This window comes from Erithacus rubecula (genome assembly GCF_903797595.1).
Source record: "Erithacus rubecula genome assembly, chromosome: 1".
Taxonomy (NCBI): domain Eukaryota; kingdom Metazoa; phylum Chordata; class Aves; order Passeriformes; family Muscicapidae; genus Erithacus; species Erithacus rubecula.
In genome coordinates this window covers 46,324,932-46,347,775 of record NC_136658.1, presented here as the reverse complement: position 1 = coordinate 46,347,775, position 22,844 = coordinate 46,324,932, and the positions used below count along the sequence as shown (strand labels likewise).

General features: G+C 38.0%; 1 protein-coding gene across 4 annotated transcripts in view; it reads right to left on the bottom strand.

The window, feature by feature from the left end:
• Nucleotides 1-22,844, bottom strand: part of TMTC4 (transmembrane O-mannosyltransferase targeting cadherins 4) — a 54,862-nt gene that overhangs the window by 16,098 nt on the left and 15,920 nt on the right. For all 4 annotated transcript variants that reach the window (XM_079323591.1, XM_079323592.1, XM_079323594.1 and 1 more), the window contains 6 exons: nt 14,827-14,924; nt 12,663-12,755; nt 9,201-9,362; nt 8,236-8,438; nt 4,908-5,079; nt 4,689-4,820 (listed from right to left, as the gene is read on the bottom strand). In XM_079323591.1, coding sequence (XP_079179717.1) covers nt 4,689-4,820; nt 4,908-5,079; nt 8,236-8,438; nt 9,201-9,362; nt 12,663-12,755; nt 14,827-14,924 — 860 coding nt within the window. The remainder of the gene's footprint in view (nt 1-4,688; nt 4,821-4,907; nt 5,080-8,235; nt 8,439-9,200; nt 9,363-12,662; nt 12,756-14,826; nt 14,925-22,844) is intronic.

The following is a 22,844-nucleotide window of genomic DNA, read 5'->3' as shown; positions in this document are numbered from 1 at the left end:
CTGCTGAGCACAAGGCTGTGACTCTCCTGCACAACACAGGGACACAAGCGCTGTCTCTGTACAACTGGGTGGCAAGAACCTGGTCTGTAATAATGAGGGGCCAGTGAGTTGTTTAAAATTTCATCTCCAGAGGTGTGGTTCTTCTGTTTTTGACTGGTATTGTGCATGCCAGCCTGAGAGGGAAGATTTTCCTTTCCTGGTTAAACATTTAAGAGCCCTTCATTATTAAATGATTAAATATTAACTTGAAATGACGTATTACATTATACCCAGATGATCCTTCATCAATCTTAGACAGGCAATTACCTTACAGTAATAGCTCTAAAAGGAGCATTTCTCAGGCATGCATAACAACACAGTATTCTCTGAAACCTAAGAGATCAGGTATAAATACCCCAGGGTAGAACCTACTCTCTCAACAGGCATGTGTTAAGTTAACATAACCATGGCACTAGAGCCTAGGCAAGGAACAGGCTCTGTATATTTATCTGTTCAATACTCAATCAGCCTAAGAAGCCATTAGAAAAAAGACAAAGCACTATATATTACTCTGTGCCAGATATACATTATTTAAATGTTAAATTTAAACAAGGAGAGAAAAAAACCCCAAACATTTCCCTGTACAAAAATTAAATTATTGCCAGACTGAATTTTTGCTTTTATTTTCCCTCAAAGCAGAGCAGGAAGAAATTGAAATGTAATATCTTCTTGGAGGTCCATCCTCCCAGTTGGAGCACTACTATTATCACCAATTTTACTCTCTTTTCCTAGCTGCTTATAATCTCTTTTTCAGCAAATATGAACATTTGCTGAAAAGGATGAAAGCAAAGCACAGATGTCAAAATTTCCCCAGGAACGTGCAGATGTCTCTGCTCAATGCCAGCTCCTGTCATCAATCTTTTTCTTCTGCTACTAAAACTCTGTTTTCCAAGTAATAATAAAACAAAGCTTTTTTGATATTCACATCTCTTTCATGTATCTAATGTTGTCTAAAGGTTCTTCTGCATGACTGCATGTACACAGAAAACTTGACATCTAAAATTATGGCAAAACACTGCAAATAGCCCATGTAAGCACAGCCCACAGGACTTGAGTTAAATTCCTCAGAAAATAATCCCCCTTTAATATATAGCATAGAGAAAAAAATCTAAATATCTAAAGGAAATGCCCTGTAGATCAGCTTCCTTAAGGATCAAAGATCAGATCCTCAGGCAGCATTAAATCTTGTTCTCTAACAAAGAGGTTTTACAGGACCTTTAAATAAATAGAAACCAACCTCACAAACTTATTTTACATTTTCAGTATTAGCATAGCTCATCTCTGACAAACTTTATCTATAAGGGCTGGAGTTTGCATAAAGCATAAATTTTGAAGTTACTTACTCTGGTATGTCAAAGCAGATAGCAACATTATGTTGGGAGTATTTTAACTTCCTGCCTTATTACTGCAGAAAAGTTGCTACTGAAAAGGCTTTTCAAAAATTACATTAATTAATTTCTATCCTTTAAAGAAAGGCCACTAGCAAGGAGAATATAGAGATTACATACAAAATAACAACAATTTGCAATCATTTAAATTCAGTTGTTTCAAATCTAGGGGAAAAAAAAAGCTGGCTATTTCCCATGTATGCAACAATGTAACTGCAATTATTTATTTGGATAATCAATGAGAGGAAGTCATCCAGGAATAAAGACCATCTCCAGATTCTTAACTGCTATGGCTTTTCTAAATGCTGAGGAAAAAAAATAACAGTTCTTCCAACAGTGCAAACATTTCCAACACCAAAAAATAAAGGCAGCAAGATAAGCATTTTTGGGAATAATCTTTAAAATGAAAAGAAACAATGTGTAATGATTTCAGAAGGTGAGAAGCAATCCAGCAATGTCTTAAAATAGTGAACAGCAGTAGGACAGTATCAAAATCTCACATAATCTTATGTATCCACGTCTGCTCTAGTAGTCAGAACTTCTTTATCTATCATCCATGGAGAGAAAGACAGAAATCTAGGATACAGTCCTTCTGACTTATGTGTCTCTTTAATCCAAGGTGAGGAACCACATACTAAAAGAAACAGCTGCTTCTCCCCAGGAGAAGAATCCAATCCATACAGTATGAAAAAAAGTGGTAGGAAAAGTGGACTCAATATACAGGCACCTCCTGTTCAGCTAAGGAAAATACTGCCAAATGCATTAAAAATGTGTACTTCAGTCTAATAGAGCTTTGAAACCAATCTGAGTGCAGGGCCACACAGGTTCAAATGTGTGACATGCTCTTTAATCAAGATCTGTTACATACTTGTTTCTCTCTCTCTTAAAAACACCCACTCACCCAGCCAAGCAATATGTATAATACACAGATACATACATACATATATAAAATAAATTTTAAAATATTTAAAACATTTAAAAATCTGTATTGGGAACTTTTTTAGAGGTCAAAATATTTGTAGCTTCATTATGGTACCTGATTATTTCCAATACATTTTAAAGTCACTGGGCAATGTTTATTAAAGTTGATCTTAAATGTCATCCTCTTTATCCAGATGTGTCACCACTCAAGGCACCAGATTTACTACTGTGCCAGATAATCTCATTTAATGCATTTTCCTCATTTTTATCTATGTTTAAATAAATGAGTCTTGAAATTAGACAAGGCAGTGCTGTTACTACTTGTTATTTAAAATTAGGGTAAGTTTACTCTGTACTTCCCATATGGACAATTTGGAATTGAAAATAGCTGTATGACAAAACATGAACAGCTTTTTCTGCTGGTGAGGATTTGAGATTTTGAGATCTTGCTACATAGTGGAAGTAAAGCATGACCACATTACACATATTTAATATATTCCAAGAACAACAAGAAAAAGCTATTATCTGTGTGCCATTCTGTGGTCTGCACCAGCCTCCCACTGAATAAATGGGTCACTGAAAGAAGGTCCTGTGGAGTCATTTTTAAAGGAAGCCTGAAATTTCAGGACAACTGAAGATCAGAACAAAACCTGGTTCAAATTTTTACATTTATCTTTGTCAAAATTATATCAATATAGCTGAGTTCATAAAGAAAACAAGAGATAAGCTCTCATACATGGACTTTCTAATGTTCCTGCTTAGAAAAGTTCCCTACTGTTATGATTTCAAGGCTACATCCTTCAGCAAAATTTGAATGTGAGCCTACAATCCTTTCCCTGTTCACATCTTCATGCTTTCCAGTCTCACCAGCTGTCACCAGCAGAAATACAGCTCAGGCATGCCTACAGTGCCCAGTGTTGACAAACACAAGCTCATTTTGCCTGTACATTCATTGGCTTTCAACCAGCTGCATTAGTTGAGTAGCTTGTGCACAGCTTATCGGCTCAAGCAGTGCTGTGGGAGCACAGCCACCCAGCTCCCCAGCCAGGCATGGCTGGAGTCCAAGGAGCTCGGAGCACAGGCAGAGTGTGGATCTGTCTGAAGCACTCTTACCATGGCAGATGGATGGAGTTACACACAAAGAAAGCAGATTGCTTTTGCTCCATTTATAGTATGCGCTTGTCATCAGGAGACAAGATATACTGAGGTCATCATTAAAAAGAAGATGGTTGCCTACCACTGCCACACAATAAAATACAACAGCTCCTTCCTATGTATTAAAATCTCATACTGAAAGACACCACCATGTTGCAAATATTTGCCATAAATGTTCTTTACAGCTCACAGTTGTGTATTTCTATTCCAGTAAATGCTAAGTTTATCATTCTCTTTGTGAAGTTGAGCATTCACAGGTTCCTTTTTAAACCCTGTGTCTTGATTGGTATTTTCCAGATACTGCTCTAGATTACAGGAATCTAATATTTTAAAACAATCAATGTATTTTTATTGACAAGCTGCATACTCCCACTCTTCAAAGAGTCTCTTTACTAAAACTCACACAACATCAGGGCTCACTGGTATGCTCCAACAGACCACACTCTTGGCTGTCAAAGGACTGCTGTGGAGGTCACCTCTGTTGGAGGCTGGAGTCAGTTCTGATGCTGAACACTGCTGCTCAGCTCAGTGAAGCATCCTATCCAGTTCCACCATCTTACTTGTTCCCTCACTAAGCCTGCAGGGAAAATTGCAGCTTTCCTCAGTGCCCATGTCTGAAGAGTCTAGCCTGCTCAGCTGCTGAAAAAAGCAGAAGTGGGAGCAACATTTTACTCCCACATCCCACAATTGCACTGATGATATGCTGTTCTGTCCCTCAGCTGTGCTGGCTTTATATACCACTGGAAGGTACCCAGAAAGGATTCTAAATACAGCATAGACATTTTTCAGTTGAATCCATTGCTACAACTTACTGGTCTTGTTTTGATATTTTTGTTGCAATAACTTGCAATTATATATACAATTCTTCTAAACAGATTTTATTAGCAGTACATCCAATCTGACTTGATGCCTTTCTTGAAGTACATTCTCCCCTTTCCCTCATCTCCTCACTCCCACCTCCAAGCTCTGAATTACAATATTGTAATTTGCACTTTCTGGTATTTTGACTATGCTACCACTGTAATTTAGATGTCTGACATGTCAATGTCATTCCTGAACCGAGCAAGACTGAACAGCACTGTAGCTCAATATATTAACTATGCATAACACCTCCTTGACCTCAAATTTCAAAACACTTAAAAAAAAAAAAAGAAAAAAAGGATTAGAAGTCCATGAGTGACTTACTTTTGCATTCAGAGGGCACACAGACAATGCACTCCTAAAAAGCTGTTCTTCAGATCTCCACTGGCTGCTGCGGAGTGCACAGCGCATGACATTCACCAACAAGACTCCAAGCACTGCCACAGCAAGGATTTTCTTAAGGAAAGAGAGCCAAGTTAAGAAACAAATCATGCAGTTCAACAGCTTCATCATCAAAAACTTCACTGATTATTCTGATGGTACCTTTTTCTTGGCTTGCTTACTCAAGAGACTAAATCCATATGTAAAGAGAATGCAATATCCAATACTGGGGAGGTAGATGACTCTCTCTGCAACAACAAATCCTACTCGGAAGAAGAGATTACTTGCAGGAAGAAAAGGGATAATAAGAAATCCAAGTCCCAGTGTAAGGATTCTGCAAAACAAGAAACAGATTCTCAGATTAACTACAAAAGTACCTTTTCCACTTAACATATAAACTTTATTTAAGCATTATAGAAGGATGTGCATATAGAACAGGGCATTCAAACAAAGCCTTTGAGAGCCACTATGATCAAATTTCAGAGAGGCACTTTAAAAATCATTTCTATAATTTCCAGAAAAGCAATATTCATGCTCCCAGACCAGAAAATAGCCCTATTACATATTAATTACATAAGTCCTATTTAAAATATACAAGCAGGAAAAGTAATGATGAAAGCTACCTGTCTATTTTTGGACCAAGTAAGACAGTACTGGGGGAAAAACCGTAAGTCACTCTTAAAGAAACTTAGGTGCACATTCAACTGAGAGGGTGTTTTTTCTCCTAACAAAAACATCAATAGTAGAATCCATTGTGGTTAACCATTTGAAAGTTAGTAATCTACTCTCTTTCTACAGACAGAAGAGACACTTTTTGAGAGCAGCTTGTCTTCCTTTTTTTTAGGCACCAATGCTAGCATTCTCAGCTGGGATGCTCAGCAGGTAGCTCTTTATGGACTATACAGAGTTCAGACAAAAGAGTCTATGTACCTCACTTTTACAGGGCTGACAGAAGGGAATAAGAACCTCAGGTCCATGTCAGGTATTTCTTACAAAGGTCAAGGTCATGGTAATTTTCTGTTCTAATTTATTACAAATGAATCTTTACACTGTAAGGTAGATTTGTCCTCCTGGTCTTTTCTCATCCCCACAAGTTTTGGGCCTTCACTACACTTTTTGTCTTCACTTTTTACTAAAAAACTATTTAGCAATAAAGGCTTAGTGAGTGCATTTTTGCTAGAAAGTCTGACCACTTGCAGCAAGAGTTCCACCCCCTCTCCAAAGTGATTTATCTGTGCAAATAAGTCTGGGAGCAGCAGAAAGGCAGGCAGGTGCACTGTTAACATTTGAAGGGATGAAAAAGAAGAAAAGAATAAGAAAAGATTGTGCACTCTGAACAACAGAATTACTTATGCTGGTGGTAAAAGGAACACTGTGGAAAATGTGGCCCCTCTCTGGAAGCAAATGGGAAGCCTGGCTACCTAGGACATAGAGAAGGCTGAGGTATTCAATAAATTTTTGTCTCCAACTTCACTAGCAAGTGCTCCCACCACACTGCTCAAGTCACATAAGGCAAAAGCAGAGACTGGGAGAAGGAAGAAATGCCTGCTGTAGGAAAAGGTCAGGTTCAAGAACATCTAAGGAACCTGATGGTGCACAACTCCATGGGATCTGCTAAGACTCACTTAGAGATCCTGAGGGAACTGATGGTTGAAGTTGCTAAGATGGAGATGAGCTCCTACCATCATAGTTGAGAAGTCATGACAGTCTGATGAAGTTCCCACTGACTAGAAAAGGGGAGACATAACCCTCATGTTCCAAATAGGAAAAAAGGCAGACTCAGGAAACTAGGTCAGTAGATCACCTCTGTGCCTGGCAAGATCATGGAGCAGATCCTCCTGGAAAATATGCTAAGGCACCTGGAAAATAAGGAGATGATTGATGAAAGCCAATCTGGCTTCAATTGAGGAAAAAAACCGTGCCTGACAAATTTTATAGCCTTCTGCTATGGAGTCACAGCATTACTGGATAAAGGAAGAGCAAATTATATCATCTACCTGGTGTTGTGCAAAGCACACTGTCCATCATGACATCCTCATCTCTACACTGGAGACATGGATTTGACAGCTGGACCTCTTGGTGGCTAAAGAAGTGTCAGGATAAGGAAGTGGCCGGATGGCTGCACACAGAGTTGCACCTCAGCAGGTTTGCCCATGACACCCAGCTGTGCAGTGTGGTCAACACACTGAAAGGAAGGGATGCTATCCAGGGGAACCTGGATAGGATAGGTGGGCTGATGCAAACCTCATAAAATCCAAGTGCAAGGTCTGGTACTTGGGTCAGGGCAATCCCAAGAAAAAAGATGGGCTGGACAGAAAATGGCAGGAGGGCAGCCCTGAGAAGGATTTGGGGGTGTTCAGTGATGAGAAGCTAACATGACCCAGCAATGTGCACCTGCTGTGCAGAAAGCCACCCATGTCCTGACTATCAAAGCAGCATGGCCAGCAGGGCAAGGAAGGTAATCCTGCCCCTCTGCTCTGCTGAGATCCCAGCTGGAATGCTGCATCCAGCTCTGGAGACCCCAAGATAAAGAGGACATGGACCTGTTGGAGTGAGTCCAGAGGTGGCCATGAAGATGAGGAGAGGGCTGGAGCACATCTCCTATGAAGACAGGTTGAGACAGCTGGAGTTGTGTATTCTGGAGAAGAGAAAGCCCCAGAGAGACCTTCTAGCAACCTTCCAGTACCTAAAAGGGGCAACAAGAGAGCTGGAGATGGGCTTTTCAAAAGGACACATAGTGATAGTGCCCCACTCCTGGAAGTGTTCAAGGCCAGGATAAATGGGGCTTTGAGAAAACTGATCTCATGAAAGGTGTCCCTGCCTGTGGCACGGGGGCCTGGAACTACCTGACCTTTAAGGTCTCTTCCAACACAAATCATTCTGTGATTGAGCAGTTGAAAAATTTTAAGGAACTGAGAAATTAAATCTACATAAAATCCACAGGAACAGAACTTGCAAAGTTAAACAGAAGCTCTTAGTGAGAAAGAACAGTTTGCAATAAATGTTTTAGTTCCTTTGGGTAAAGTAGAAGTTGCTTTCTGAGTACATACTATGGGTCAAGCATTTTACTTTTTAACTGTATGACCATGGCCATGTGCTTTCAAAGCACATCTCTCTTCCACTATTAGGAGAAAATTAAAGGAAATGATGACTTGTATGAAGTAAGGGCAACAACAAACAATTTCCTGCTGCGTTTTGAGCACATATTACTTTTTACCACCTACAGTGTTAAGGATCTCAAAATACCATTCCAGGAATAAAAATAAAGCAGCCATGCATGCCTCCTCCTCCAACTCTGTTTCCTACTAGTCGGTGTACAGTGATGGACCCAAATTGGGATAAAACTGTAATGACAGCTATAAATATTTATTTGAACTGCATTTGCTAGACACTGGTTCCACTGAATTGTTAAAATTATCAGTAGTGGATTTAACAAAATAATACTGTACTCAAGTTGGCCAGGCATTTAAAATTCATCACTGTCTCTTACCTTCTCTTATGGCTGTCTTCTGAGCACAGAGCTTGGCATATCAGACCAATTAGGCAGAACCAAAGTGCTGCTAGTGCAATTATCCTCCAGTCGCTGACGGATTTAATGAGGGGTATGCAGCCCATTGACCAATCAAAACACAGCCACCAGGGACACAACAGCAACCATGCATTCAGTGAATAGTAGTAATTATAGTTTATAGCCTGTCAGTCAAAGAGAAAACAAACATTTATTTGATACTAAACTTGGGGGGGGGGAGGGTGGCAACTTTAGTCCTTCTCTCTTCCCTCATTTCCCTTGTAATACAATAAAGAGGGTGTGACTACTGTTGGACGACAACTATTTACATATCCATTACTATTGCAGCTGTGAAATTAATTTTTAATTTTCTTTTAAACATAGCTAGGTGGCTCTCTAGTTCAGAGCAGGGAAACACAATTCTGTGCTGTCCAACCAATATTCATATGCAAAAAAGAACAATCTCATATAACAGGAGAAAACATCAAAAGATGTCACCCACTGTTGTCATCTTTCATTCTCCATCTCCAGAAAGATCCTTAATGCCACCTAAGGTATATAGCCAAGACATACTCCAAATGCACAAGACCTGAATTTGTGCTATTTCCTTTAGTTGTGAAAGATGAAAAGTCAAGCACAGTACGTGGAAAAAGGATGAAAATCAGCAAAAGTTAATTTCTTGCATGCATGGGGAAAATGGTGAGTAAAGGGAAAAGTACTTCAATGTGTAAAGTGCGTGCTAAATTGAATGCAAAGAATATACATGGTGTACTATTAAAAAAATTGCAAAGAATCACCACAGCAGCACAAGTGAAGGTGACTCGTCACACATATCTTGAAACATAAAAACCGCCCAGTTTATTATTTCCTAGAAGCACAGAAAGCTCACTTTTATGACAAAGATAAATGTTCTGAGCAGACCAGAAAAAAGCAACCTCATAACTTACTCTTACAAACAGACTATCAGCAAATGAAGCTGGGTTGTCTACTTCAGTGAAAGCTGGTGGCCCTGTGCCCATGATCCTCCAGCGGATGTAAAGTATGCTGGCCCCTCCACACATCAAAAGGGTTATCCTGAAAAGCAGCCCCTTCCTTAACAGCACAGCATTCTGCAGGAAAGAAAGAAAGAAAAAAACCCAACTCTTATAGAAACAGTATTTGCTCTCTTACCCAACACATTCACATCCTTTTCACTTCTATCTCAGAAAGAAAAAGCTATTCCTGTGCATTTATGCTATTAGAGTTGACATTTTCATTTCCTTCTCAATCAGTAAACAAAACTTGTTAGTTTAAGAAGACTCTCTTCTACAAATCCTCTGTAATTCTATAGCTGATGTAGTTTTACATGGCAATTTCTGACAGGGAATACAACCTTTAGTACACAGCATATTAAGTTAATTTATCTTTTCTTTCTAAAATGGAGGATGATTACTTTGGGAACTTTGTTTTAAATAGGTATTTCCAGCTGTCTGCTTGTCATGGAAAATTTTTGTCCACTTAGGCATCTTTAGAGGTAAAATTACAGATATATACCAAGAAAACTGCACAGTTAGGAACTGGGAGGAATTACAAACTGAATTAAATTTTTCACACCCCAAAACATGATTAAAAAGCTAATGACAGAGAGGCACCAAATCACTTGCTTCAGGGTAAATTACCCAAGATCAGAAAAAGTATAAAATTGTGTTTGATCTACATTAACTCGGTTGGTTTGCATCATACATTTTATAATATACTTCAGGGTGTATAAGAAGCAACTCACATAAAACATAAAGAAGTGATGGTGTAGACAGTAAACCTAACAGACTTTTATATCTTTTTCTCCAGAATGCATAACACTTTTCTCCAAGCACACATCATTTTCATAAATTAAAAAAAAGAACCAGCCCAAAGCCAGTGTAGAGTGTGAAGATTCTTCAAGCTTCACCACTGGAGACTGGAAACAGAATCATCAGTAAGTATAACAACACACTAGTCAAAGCTTTAAGATGGCACAATAATTATTATTACCTCTTAGTGGAATATGCTCTTTAGCAAGGACCACCATAGTTGTTTAGGATATCAATATCAGCTATGTCTGAAGTTTAAAAAAAAAATAAATAGTAGGCTTCCTGAACAAAGACAGACATCAGTGCACTGGCTGAAGATACTTATTTTCTAAAAGAATGGAAAAGTTAAATTAAAAAACAATTTTCAGATTGCTTTTTAGTATTTGTAATTGACAATGAAGTCACAATAAAATATTTAGTTGAATATCTAAAGATAAAGCAGCCTGTAATTTTTATTTTATATGGGCTAGCCTTTGTGCTCAAATGATTGCTTCCAACCAGGACATCTCAGTAACCAAAGTTACTATAAGGAGGATTTAGGAATAGCTTTCTTATAAAATAGCTTTTGGAGAAAATTGTACTATGAAAAAAACCCTCACATAGAGTGAAAATTTGTAACTGTTTTATGGCAGATTAACAACAAAATATCTTATCCCAAGGCTTCATTTCATTTTACAGCACATGCAGTTTCTTAAAGGCCAAATTTCACCATTGCCACAAAATCTCTCAGAAGGCAGAATATGAAAGTGGAAGAAGTGTTATTGTATCCTCTCTGATTTAGAATTAACTGAAATCTGGCATGAAATTGAAACCTGTCTCAATCAAAAGGAAAAAAACTGTTCTTACTTGTAGAATTTTTAGTATCTGCCTTTCAAGAAAGCAAAACAATCTTAGATGCACTTCCTTGAAAAGATCAGAACAGATTTTTGCTGGTAACAGGAGCTAAAATTAATTACTTCTACTAAAAGAGTAAGAGGGAAAAAGCACATCTGATGTTTTCTTCACTGAGACACAATCATTTAAAAGTTCTTCTTTTAAACAGAAGCATCATGCTCTGAGTTCTTCATGCTTAAAGAATAATCTTCCATAAAGGTTGACTCTGACACTGCCTAGAATCATAGAATGGTTTGGGCTGGAAGGAATCTTTTGCTAGATCAATTTGCTCAAAGCCCTGCCAGGTCTGGCCCAGAACACCCCCAGGGATGGGGTTTCCACAACTTCTCTGGGTAACATATTCCAGTGCCTCACCACCCTATTGTGAAGAATTCATTACTGGTCAAACACTGGAACAGGTTTCCTAGAGAGGTGGTGTCCCTGGAGCCTTCTCTTCTCCATTCCAGGCCACTAGATTAGTCAGGCACCATCTGCCCTTGGTGAAGCTGTGCTGGCTGTCTGCAGTCACCTCCCTCTCACTCATATGTTTGACAGAACTTCCAGCAGGATCTGTTCCATGATCTTACCAGGCACTGATGTGAGGCTGACTGGCCACTTATTCCTGAGGTTTTACTCATTACTTTTTATTTCCAGCCCTCAATTATAAACTAGCTCTGCTTTAGATCCCTACAGCTCTAGATGCTTCCCTTGTCATATTCTGATTGATATTAGTGTCCTTACACAGCAAAACTCCCCAGCATTCCTATTTGCTGCCTGAAACACTCCTGTAGTCCTCACTTAGCCCTTCTTGGTCAAATCTATAGTTTTATTTCTAGAGCATCTACTTCCTTGATTTCCTCTGCAGCTCCTCATTTCCTCCTTGCAAAAGAATTTAAAAGCCCCACGGGACTTCTGCCACTCAGGAATATCAGTGAAACTTCTCTGCAGTGAAACCACCAACTGAATCAAGTACAAGGAATATTCTTTTGCTTTGTTGAATGTTGGATGAGAACCTTAGCTATTCAACAGCAGTGATGCTCTACTAGGCTGTAGGTCTATTTGGCTGTTATCCATCATTGATCTGAGGCTGAGTGTTCCTGCTATTTGCTTGCCAGTGCAAATACTTGGTGCCAGACTCCACTTGAGACAATACCAGATAAAGTGGCATCAATGAAAGTCAGAAAAATCAATCCTTAGCATCTATCAGTGCTTACATAACTTTTTCTTTTAAATGCCAAAGCTACTAGGACCCATTAACATAATATGTTTTTAATGTACTTTTCTAACTTTGTCCTTGAGAATCTGATTAAATATGTCCCTCTCTTTATTCTGACCAAACCATTCCAAGTACCATTTCAGGTGTATTGTTACTGACCCTGGAGAATATGTTGCATCAAGCAGTCAATGGTTCCATACAACATTTTTAGCATACTGTTAAGAAAACTGTGGAAAGGATTTCACTGTGCAATGCAATTCTAACAATACCCTGTTTCTACTCATGTTGCTGTAAAGATGTCATAGCACATTGCCTTGCTAGGCTGAATAACAATACCTTTTTTGGTTGGTTGGTTGGTTTGGGATTTTTTTTCCTAATTCTTAAGACAAACAAAACTGTCAGAAGATGAATCTTTGTATTTTAGAACATAACTGTCTGAATGGCCAGAATGAACAAAATCTCTAAGAATGAATAAAATGTCCAGGACTCACCTCCAATGATTTGTCCTTATACAGCAACTTTCGAATGAGCTCCAAAAGATTTATCTTGTTAATCACCAGTGCATCAAACACTGCATTCAAACCCTAAGGAACCAAGAGAAAAATAACAGCACAAAACAAAGCAGTTAACCACAATATTTCTTTAAAATACATCTTGAATTGCACTTCTGCCATCACTTACTGTACATCTTAATTCTGATTCCAAACAAGTAGAGAGATACATTGGTAGCAATGATGGCAGAATGGTAAATGGAGCTCAGATGAGCAGAATAACATTCTACTGTAATGGGAATTCTCCTGCTACTGGAATAACTCTTCAGGGAATATCATGTACCAGCAAGCAAGATAAAATATGCATGGTCACAACAGAATTCTACTCTCCATCTTCTTCCCCAAATGCACTGCAGTATAAATGCTGCAGTCAAAAGTCAAGGCTTCTATCAGTAAGTTGGAGTTTCTTTAAGCCTTCTACTTATTTTTTGTTGTATGGTCTCTTTGGACTTCCAGGTTTCAAAAATCCTTTTTAAACAGTACAGACAAAGGCTCAGAAAGATTTAACAGAGGTACCAAGCTTGCTTTTCTTACAATTACAGCAATAAACACAGTGCAAGTTGCTGGGGGGAAAAAAAAAAAAAAAGAAAAAAAAAGAAAAAAAAAAAAAAAAAGAAGAGTTCTGACATCAGCCACACACATAAAACTAAACATACTCAGTGCTTTGCAGACCTACACTTGCACATAACTACCTCCAAGCAGGCAAACAAAATGTATAGATGTGTCTGGGGTAGCTCTATTGAGGTTACCAGCAAAATCAAACTGTAGCATCTCTGCTTCAAAGTTTCAGCATATCACCATGATAATTCTTGAGTACTTACTCTATATTCTAATAATTTCAGAAATTATTATTATTACCACTTAAATTATTATCACTGTTCTAAAGATTAAATAGAAAAAAAATCCCAGTAAAACTAGTTCCAGGTGAAGCAAAGAGCAGGTACACTGGGAGGCAACACTAACAGCCAAAGGGAAGGGACAGAAGATAGGTTGGAGTAAGGATTGGTCCCATGTAGAAAGGCCACTTGCCTGTGAAAAGGCTTTTGGCTCACTCACATGGAGATAAAAGGCAAGAATTCTACTGAAAAATCACATTCAGCCTCCAAGTAATCTTTTAAATGGGTGATTTAGCCCTTTATCCCTCTGACCTGTGCCCCTTAGCACAATAAATATAATCATCCTAGCAGTGCAACAGCAAATAAAATCCCAAATCCAATAATAGTTCTGCATCTGCTAGCTCAAATAGTTACTTCATACTGCTAAGAGTAAATAACTACACCATGTCTTAAGACAATTTCTTATATTTTCCTTACAGACACTTTTGAAAAACACATCACTCTACAAACATCTATCAAAAAAAGTCCCAAATCAAGAGGTTTTCTTTAATTTCTTTTCCCTTTTCTTCTAGCAACAACAAGAGGGTCCTTGCTACAATGAATTTTCTGATTCTGTTGCTTATCTGTTATAGCTAAAGCTATAAATTGAATTTATTAATAAAGATATATGGCTATAGAAAAGGTAAAAATCACAGATACAGCATTTCAGGTGGCCAGCTTGGTCACCCAAAACAGCATTGTCTTCACTGAAAGCCAGACCACAATAACATGAGCAATAACTACATCTGTTTCCACAGACAGATCCTTAAATAAGGGACGAAAGGAAGAGATGCAGCAGTTGAATTGCATAGACAATGGTCCTAATTATAATTACACTGTTTACAGAAGCCAGGGAATGGTTCTTTTAAAAATGTTCTCCTCCAGTTATATCTTTTGTTCATGAGCAGTCTGTAGTCCTGCTATCTCAAGGATTACATTCAAAAACAAGGGCAACGAAAGTGAAACTAACACTGTAAAACTTTAAAACTTTGCATAAATATAGGCAACCTACTTACAAAATTTGAAGTGGAAAAACTCTTACAGATTGACAAAGATACAATTCAAACAGATCTAGTGAAATGCTGCTTTTTGTCAACATTAACTAGTTTTCTGAACAAAATAAAAAGGTGTGGATGTCATCAGCTGTGGAGAAGATTAATTTCTGTGGACTTTACAACTACACCTGACAGATGTTGAGGCCAAAATTCGGTTAACAAGAGAATTCTTACCAGTATTGTAATTCCTTGTTCTTTGCACAGCATGGCTATTGCACCTAGGACAACACTCACCAGCACCCAGAATACAGAAAACGTATGTCCTTCCTTATCTGTCAAAATAAAGAATGCCATGTCTTTATGCATTTTATACATTTAAAAGCAAATTAAAATAAGAACTAAAAAAAAAAAAAAAAAAGCAGCATTTAGTATCCCAGTCTTTCCTACCAGTCAAGATCTGGATACACAAACTTAAAAAGCATAGGGTACCTCCTGCAATATGCTGGCATTTGTCCCTTTATTGCAGTCATTTTCTGTTCTTGGAGACATTAGAAATCTCCCTATTTGCTCTATGTTTTAGCCAGATTAATTAGAATGGCAGAAGCTTCACATAATTTCCACAATTTGTCATCTGCAAAGGTTAATTCCCAATATTGAGAGACATTTATCATCCTTAGCTAGAGCTCTGTCATTACTGGCCACTGTCTTCCAAGCTACCACAGGAAATTCTTTATAGCAGTTACTCATGAAGTGTCGCACACACAAACTGTTTTAACTGCTGTCTAGTCTACAAAGGCACAATGAGCTGCTTCTCTAGGGCTGCTGCATTTAGCAAGTACCTCTTGCCATTTTATTATCACTGCAATAGAATGCCATGGAGCTCAAAAATGTCAGCAGCTGAGCAGAAGCAGTTAGTCCTTGCACTCAGGAAGCAGTTTTACAGCAGGGTGAGGAACTCTGGGGCTGAGAGATCAAGAGCAACTACAGCTTCTTCTCAAAGAAAAAGTCTTTAAAGACTTTTACTATCATGTAGCTGATTTTGGATACTACAAGCAGGCATATCTGAGATGAATATAAGAATAACCCTACTTCAGCCAAGGTGCCATCACACACAGAATACACAGGTACTTCACATAAAAACGTGTCTGTTACAACCTCTACTCCAGAGGTGCAAGCAACAGAGGAAAGCACTCTGCTCATTCAGAAGCAGTTTCTTGATTCAAGTAACAGGGGCTCTACAGGCATCACAAGAATGAATCTTTGACTTGGCATGTGAAAAAACAAAGTTGAACTCTGCATTCATTGACTGAATCCTTTTCCTACTTTCCTTGATCTCTAGAGCAGTTCTTCTCTACTGCTAAGGCAGGTTTGACCCTCAGTGCTTAAAGAGAATTGCAATAATGGCCTATGGGAAGGATAAATGGCAAGATTAAGATATTTCACCAGAAACAGGCATCTACACCTAAGCTAGTACATTAGGCTTCCTTTACAACTGGTAATGAGAAGAGGACATCTTTAGGGATGCAGTTACCTAATTAAATGCTGCTGAACATCCTTCAGAGCAGTAACTCTGCACTGATGATACAGGGACACCAGTACACTACCTCAAATGTTGCTGGGGTCAGATAAAAATCATAACCATAAGTGTGAAAAGGATCTGCTGACATTGGCCTCCTCTCATTTTGAACAAGGCTACCTCTTTGTAGCAGAGAGCTCCAAAGTTTTAATACAAATATATCAAAGAACAGGTTTTGAGGTTACCTCTAAAACTCCTTTCTTACCTAAGACTTCTAAAGCTTCAACAGAGTCAATACTAAGATGTTTGAGATTCATCATTGCAATACATAGAGGGCATTTGATCCTTCTCCCTCCACTCTAAATTATGTCTCCAGAGGTGAGGTAAGATTTAACATTAGATATGCAAATGTTATAAAGATAAAAGAAAGCTTTTTTTTTAGGAAGGAAGGAATACACATCTGAATAATGCCAAAACAAAGTAAGAATATACAAAATACATAATGACTAAAGAGACATTGGAAGTAGAAAAATTAAAATGCAACAGGGAAGCTCCAGCCCACATCAATTATACAGAAGAACAGCTGAGGGTTGTAATTCATGGAGGAAAGAGCTTTAATAGTCACTCTAAGACTATTGCTGAGACAGAATGTATTCTGTCTAAATCCATCCCCTCAAGAAGCTCTTCAATTTTCAGACTTTGCAGTACAACAGACTGTTCAGCCAGTTCTTGAAAACCACTTTGGGTTTTTGTTGTTGTTTCTTTTTTGTTGTTGGTGGTGGTATTTTTTGTTGGTTTGGTTTTTATTATGTAGAAATAAACTAGCACAGAGAATGCATGGATAGAAGGCTAAGTAATTGACTGTGTTCACAAAATGACCATCAATCATCCTTAGTAAGTGTAAAAAGGAAAATAGTGCAGACAGCCAATGGACTTTACTGCATTTGTGGAAGTAGACTTTCTTCCATTGAGAGGTTTCTCCTTCTCAGAATCAAATTCTAGTGGAAATGAGTGAGGTCAACTAAGCACTTCTCAGAGAAGCTGTATTCAGTACATAAATACAAATTATCTTAACACAGAAGATAGTGGGAAGTATATATAGTAAGAAACCAGCTGGCAATTCAGAAATGCTTTGATGATTCAAAATATAAGAGTAATAGTTAAAAAGGGAACTAGGTCAAATCATCAAGGACAAGTGTAATAGCAGCACATTCATATAGAAAAGCTAACACAGAAAGGTCCTATCACAAAATGAGAAAAGGTAATGCATGTAAAGAACAAAACCCCACAATTCCATAGATATATTAGTAAGAAGAGTAGTGAGGAAGGAGTTACTCCAATATTCATTGAGAAATAAAATGTACAATGCCAAGAAAACAGAAGTATTCTGTGCCTTTTTCCTTCACTTTCCCAGGAAGGTCAGTTGCAATCAGATGGCACATACAGCATCAGCAGAAAGGGAGGAAGAACAAAAGCAAAAATAGGGAACTACAAGACACAGAATTCATAGAGAGGTTAATCTGTTTTAAATTACATTTGGTTACACTCACTTCAACAGGTCCTATACAACCCAGAGTAACCTCAACTGTTACCTCTGAGAAATCATGAAAAATACATGAGAATCCAGGAGTTTGAAATAAAAAAGAACAATGCATACATGTCTACTTTTGAAAAGGAGCAAAAAATGGATACAAAGCTAGGCTGACTGGTCAAAATTACAAAAAAAATCACTACACCTAGACAAAATATTTTCTAGATGACACTCTAAAGTATAAAAGAATATGATTAATTGTTTACCAAATATTTTAGTCATTTATATGGATCTAAGTATAACTTCTGACTTGGACAGAAAAAAAAAAAATAAAAGAAGTTTTCCTGATAAAAGGAAATCTGTGAACAGCCTATAGCTTGACGTTGCAAAGGTGTGAGAATAGCACTGGAAGCAGTGTGAAATATGCCTCAAAACATATGGGCTGCATGAAGCTGTTACAGAATGGGTACAAATAACAGCTGGAAAACAACAGTAAGATACTAGCTTGCTGTGAAAAAAAGTAAAGATAACATTCTGTACTGGATTCTTCTTTTGCCCTTACTCCATTTGGATGATGGAATAAGAAATATGCTCATTAAGACCAGAGGTGCTGCCAGGCTGCAATGGCCAGGAAGCATACAAAGGAGTAGTAGGAATTCCATTGAAAAAATGGAAAAAAATCCAAAGAATCATATAATAGCTTGGTTTGGAAGGGACCTTATGTGTCATCTGATTCCAAACCCCCTGCCATGGGGAGGGACACCTTCCACTAGACCAGGTTGCTCAGAGCCCCATCCAACCTGGCCTGGAGAAATGGTCTAGCCAAATAAAAGAAACCTGAAGCCATTCAATGGGCACAAACTCAAAGTTGTGAAAAAAAAAAAAAAAATCCCAAGTCTCAGATGCAAGAAATGTCTCAGCTTGCCCAGAAAAGTCAATTTTAAGCATGGACTCATAAAGAGGATAACAACACACAGCAAAAGAAAAATAATGAAGGTCCTAAAAATTGAGCATCAAAGACCTGAACTTCAGTAAGGCCCTTGATGCAGTCTCCCATACAATCCTCACAGAGAAGCTGTTGCTGAACAGGCTGGATATGCAGACAGTGAGGTGGACTGAAAACTATCTGAATGGCTTGTCCAGAGGGTGGTGATCATTGGTGCAAAGTCTAACTGAAGGCCAGTGTACTCAGGGGTCAACACTGGGTCCAGTCCTATTCAGCATCTTCGTTAAAGGTTGGATGATGGGGCAGAGGGCACCCTCAGCACATTTGTTGAGGGCACCAAGCTGGGAGGAGTGGCTGATACACCAGAGGGTTTTGCTGCTATACAGAAGAACATTGTCAGGCTGGAGAAATGGTCTGGCAGGAACCTCATAATGAGGGGAACTGCAAAATCCTTCAGTAAAGCCTCCTGGACAATTTGTTCTAGGTGATCACGTATGGGCAAGTCAGCTCAGATGACCTCAAAGCCCCTCCAACTTCAACAACTCTGTGATGCTATAAACAAGATCCCCTCCTGAAAAGCACAATCTGTTTCTTTGTTTTCTTTTGCAGGCTCAAAAAATCAACAATTATACAGAGAATTGTAGTATTATCTAAATTCATCAGTGATTGCATTTCAAAGAGAAAGAATTTCAATTAAGAAACATTTTATTTCATGTTTGTTCGTGGGTCAATATATAAAACACCCCTCCATTCCCACCACCCCCTGCCTCAACTGCAGAAAGCTCAATAAACTAGGCTGGCAAAATAGATACAAAAGACCATCATTCAGTAATGCTTTCAAATTTTTTTTTCAGACAATGATTTGAAAATGTAAAGCCCTGCATAAGTGCTTATTATGATATACAGATGCCAACAGAAGTAATCAGTCTAACAAAGCATATTCCCTGAATATGGCACTGCTTCCCACCAGAAAAATCTAGTGTCAGAAAATGAAACCGATCTTTCAGTGGCACCTGTGCCTGGTTGAAACTGGTATGCCATATTGTGAGTGGGCATTTTGCCACTAACAGATGGACAAAATTGTAAGCATGCCAAAGAAACAGAGTACTTGCTTATTTTTTTAAAAGCTGGAAAAATACAGTGTTTCTACACAAACCCAAAAAGCGTTGCTCAGATGGTCCCTCCTTAGGAGTACATGAAGTCTGAAAGTTGAGGGGATTCAATAAAATACCTATGTAAACCATAAACAAACCATGAAAGCTCCTCCATTTAGACTGCTAGACTTGACTATAAGCATTTCTAGGGCAAGGATGCATACACAAAGTGTTTTGTAGTGTGGAATTGACTGATCCTAAATTTACAAGCAACACATTGACAGAGCACTTAAACACTAATCCTATTTCAAGAGACCTCATTTTCTGGTGTCCTAAATCCTCAAGACAATGAAAACAAACTCCTTAGAAGTGAAGGATATGAAGACAATGCTACATTTAAACTACCAAGCTTAGTTTTATCGTAAAGCCAAACTAACAAAATCCAAAGCAATTATTACCAATTCAGACATATAGGCATTCAGCATTTCCTTCTTCAAACCCAGGTGAGCAACTTAAGAGGCAGCCAGGTGACAGCTTGGAGCAGTTTAAGGAGTCACCATCTTCACGTGAAACTCAGCCACTGCTTCTGTGGAAGCACCTACTCCTCTGAAGGTTGAAGCAAAGTAAGTTATGTTGAGCTCCTGCAGGAAGTTTTAATTTTTAACTGAAATAGATCACAAACGTTCATATATCCCATTAATGTGCCTTGTCTGTGGGGATGGTGTCCAACTAAATTGCTACAGATATTCTTCTAACCAAGCTCTAAGATTTCCCTGCTCATTAATTGCTTAGCAAAGGGGGAAGAATTAGTTAGTCTTAAAAGATCACATAAGAATCCACTTTTAGAATTTTAAATTAAGCCCAAGATCTCCTTGTGTCTCTCCAAATGTAGATACTACTGCAGCTCAGCTCAGTGTGTCACTTAATAATGATATTACAGCAAGAAATGCCATTCCTAAACATATCCAGCCATCTCAAACTAAAACACTGAAGGAAGCCTCTATCCCCTGAATTACATCATCTTGGAGGAGTGAAAGTTAGCATGAATTCTAGCAGAAAAAAAGGTCATTCTTCAGCCAACTAAAATTGTTAGGCTTTTCACTTATAGCTATTTCCTCCCAATGTGTTTCAATATGAACAGTAGGGCACACAGTTGAAAAATCAGGGCCCACACACAACAACAGTAAACACCTCTAGACCAACTGCACAATAGCTACCAAATTCCCCATGTCTTAACAATGATCTCTTTCACACAGATGTTTCCAATCTGCAGGATAACTTCCCTAATATAAACCTCAAATTTTCACAAAACTCATAGCTACTTTGCATGCTTTATTAAATTAGCAATGAACTGGTAGATGATTAATTGACATCTACACAGAATAAAACAAAACAGAAACACACAACCAGAACACAGTAATTTTTAGATGTCAGCATATGAGCAAAGAGTTGGTCCCATATTTAATATCTACACCAATATTTTTCACATGGACCAAGTCATGAACTCCTCATTTTACATTACTCAGAGATTGCCAATGCAGATGGCAAATACATGCAACTGGATCACTGTCAAAACTGAAGACAAAGCAAGGCAAAAATGAACACTGCAGCAGTTTTAAATTGCCTTATGAATTCCCAGAGAAGCTGCATTAAAATTCAACAAAGTTAATAACCCACAATTCCCTTCAGAACATACCTAAACAGTTGTCAGCTCTTGCTGTCTCCAAAGCCTATGCAGTGGATTTGTCCCCACAGTTGTGTTTAAAACAGCAGGACAGAATGAGAACAACAGATTAGTTCCTTGCAATTATAAATGTTATCCTTTCAAAGATGCTAACTTCAAAAATGGTATACTGGGAAAAAGTAACAGAATTGTAGAACTTCAGTAAGACATAATTATAGCCCACATAATTAAATGACTGTACTTACAAAAAAAAACAAAACAAAAAAAAAAAACTTCAGATTCTGGCTAAAAGGAACTGTCTACCCAAAAATCCACTGAAACCAGAAATAAATCAGGTAAACAAGCTGCAGTATATCTTGAGCTTTGCAAAAACCACTCTTTCCCTTTGGAAGTTTTCCAGCCTGACACTGATATTTTTCTGATTTCCTGACTCCTCTCACTATTACATATGCTTTCCCCATAGCAATTCCAAATCCTCCTCAGACATTTTATGAGTTCCTACTCCCATGCAAAAATATTATAAATCTTTATATTCATTTTCTCAAGTGAAAATAAGCACTAACCAGTCTCTCACATATTTTTGACCTATTTTCTTTAAAGAATGACAATTCATTAACTGTGTCTAAACTACTGAAAAATAAACAGATTTTTTTAATTCAATCATATACAAATTTCACACTGCCTTGCTGCAAGAATTGTCAAAGTTAGGTTCTTTATTAAAAAGTTAGACAATCTGTCTGATAACAGCATTGGGATGCTGCTGGTAGCCAAACAATATATGTTACTGACCATATCAGTAGCATCATATCAGGCTTGACAATGTTTGTTTTACTTTGATGCTCACTTAAAGTTCATGAAATAAAATCAAATTGGCATCAAACGTGTTTTGATAACCATACTCAAAAAATAATACAAATGCAGTGTACAAATCTTGATGGTCTTAAGAGTTGTACCCTCTTTTAAGTGCTCCAAAAGAGTCACACTACATCTATTAGTAACAATTAAACAAACAAACAAAAAAATCAACCTTTGATAATTCTTCTCCTACTCTCTGTAAAAATTTGGTGAGCTAAGCTCTATATAAATATTATAGCCAAATCCAGTAACAAAGACACATGCAGTTCACCTACAGTTTAGGGCCATGCCTTTAATATACAAGAAGTCCAGCAGGATAAAAGGAAAAAGGATGTTAGAACAAACTGGTACAATCCACTTTTGTGCAGGATCACCATAAAGCATCTCTATTTGATTAGGAACATAAACCTGATATAGAGGGGTTTTTGGTTGTTTTCTCTCTTTCTCATAAAGAAAGACTATTTCACAAAGATAAATTACCTTCTTGGCCTGACCTAGAAAATTATGCAATAACAGCTCTTGCACTAGAACTAGCTACATGGCATGGGCACTATCACAGACATTCTGGATCTTGAGGATTTGACATCAGAACAACATTCTAAGAGAAGAAGTATTTTTTCTTTGAT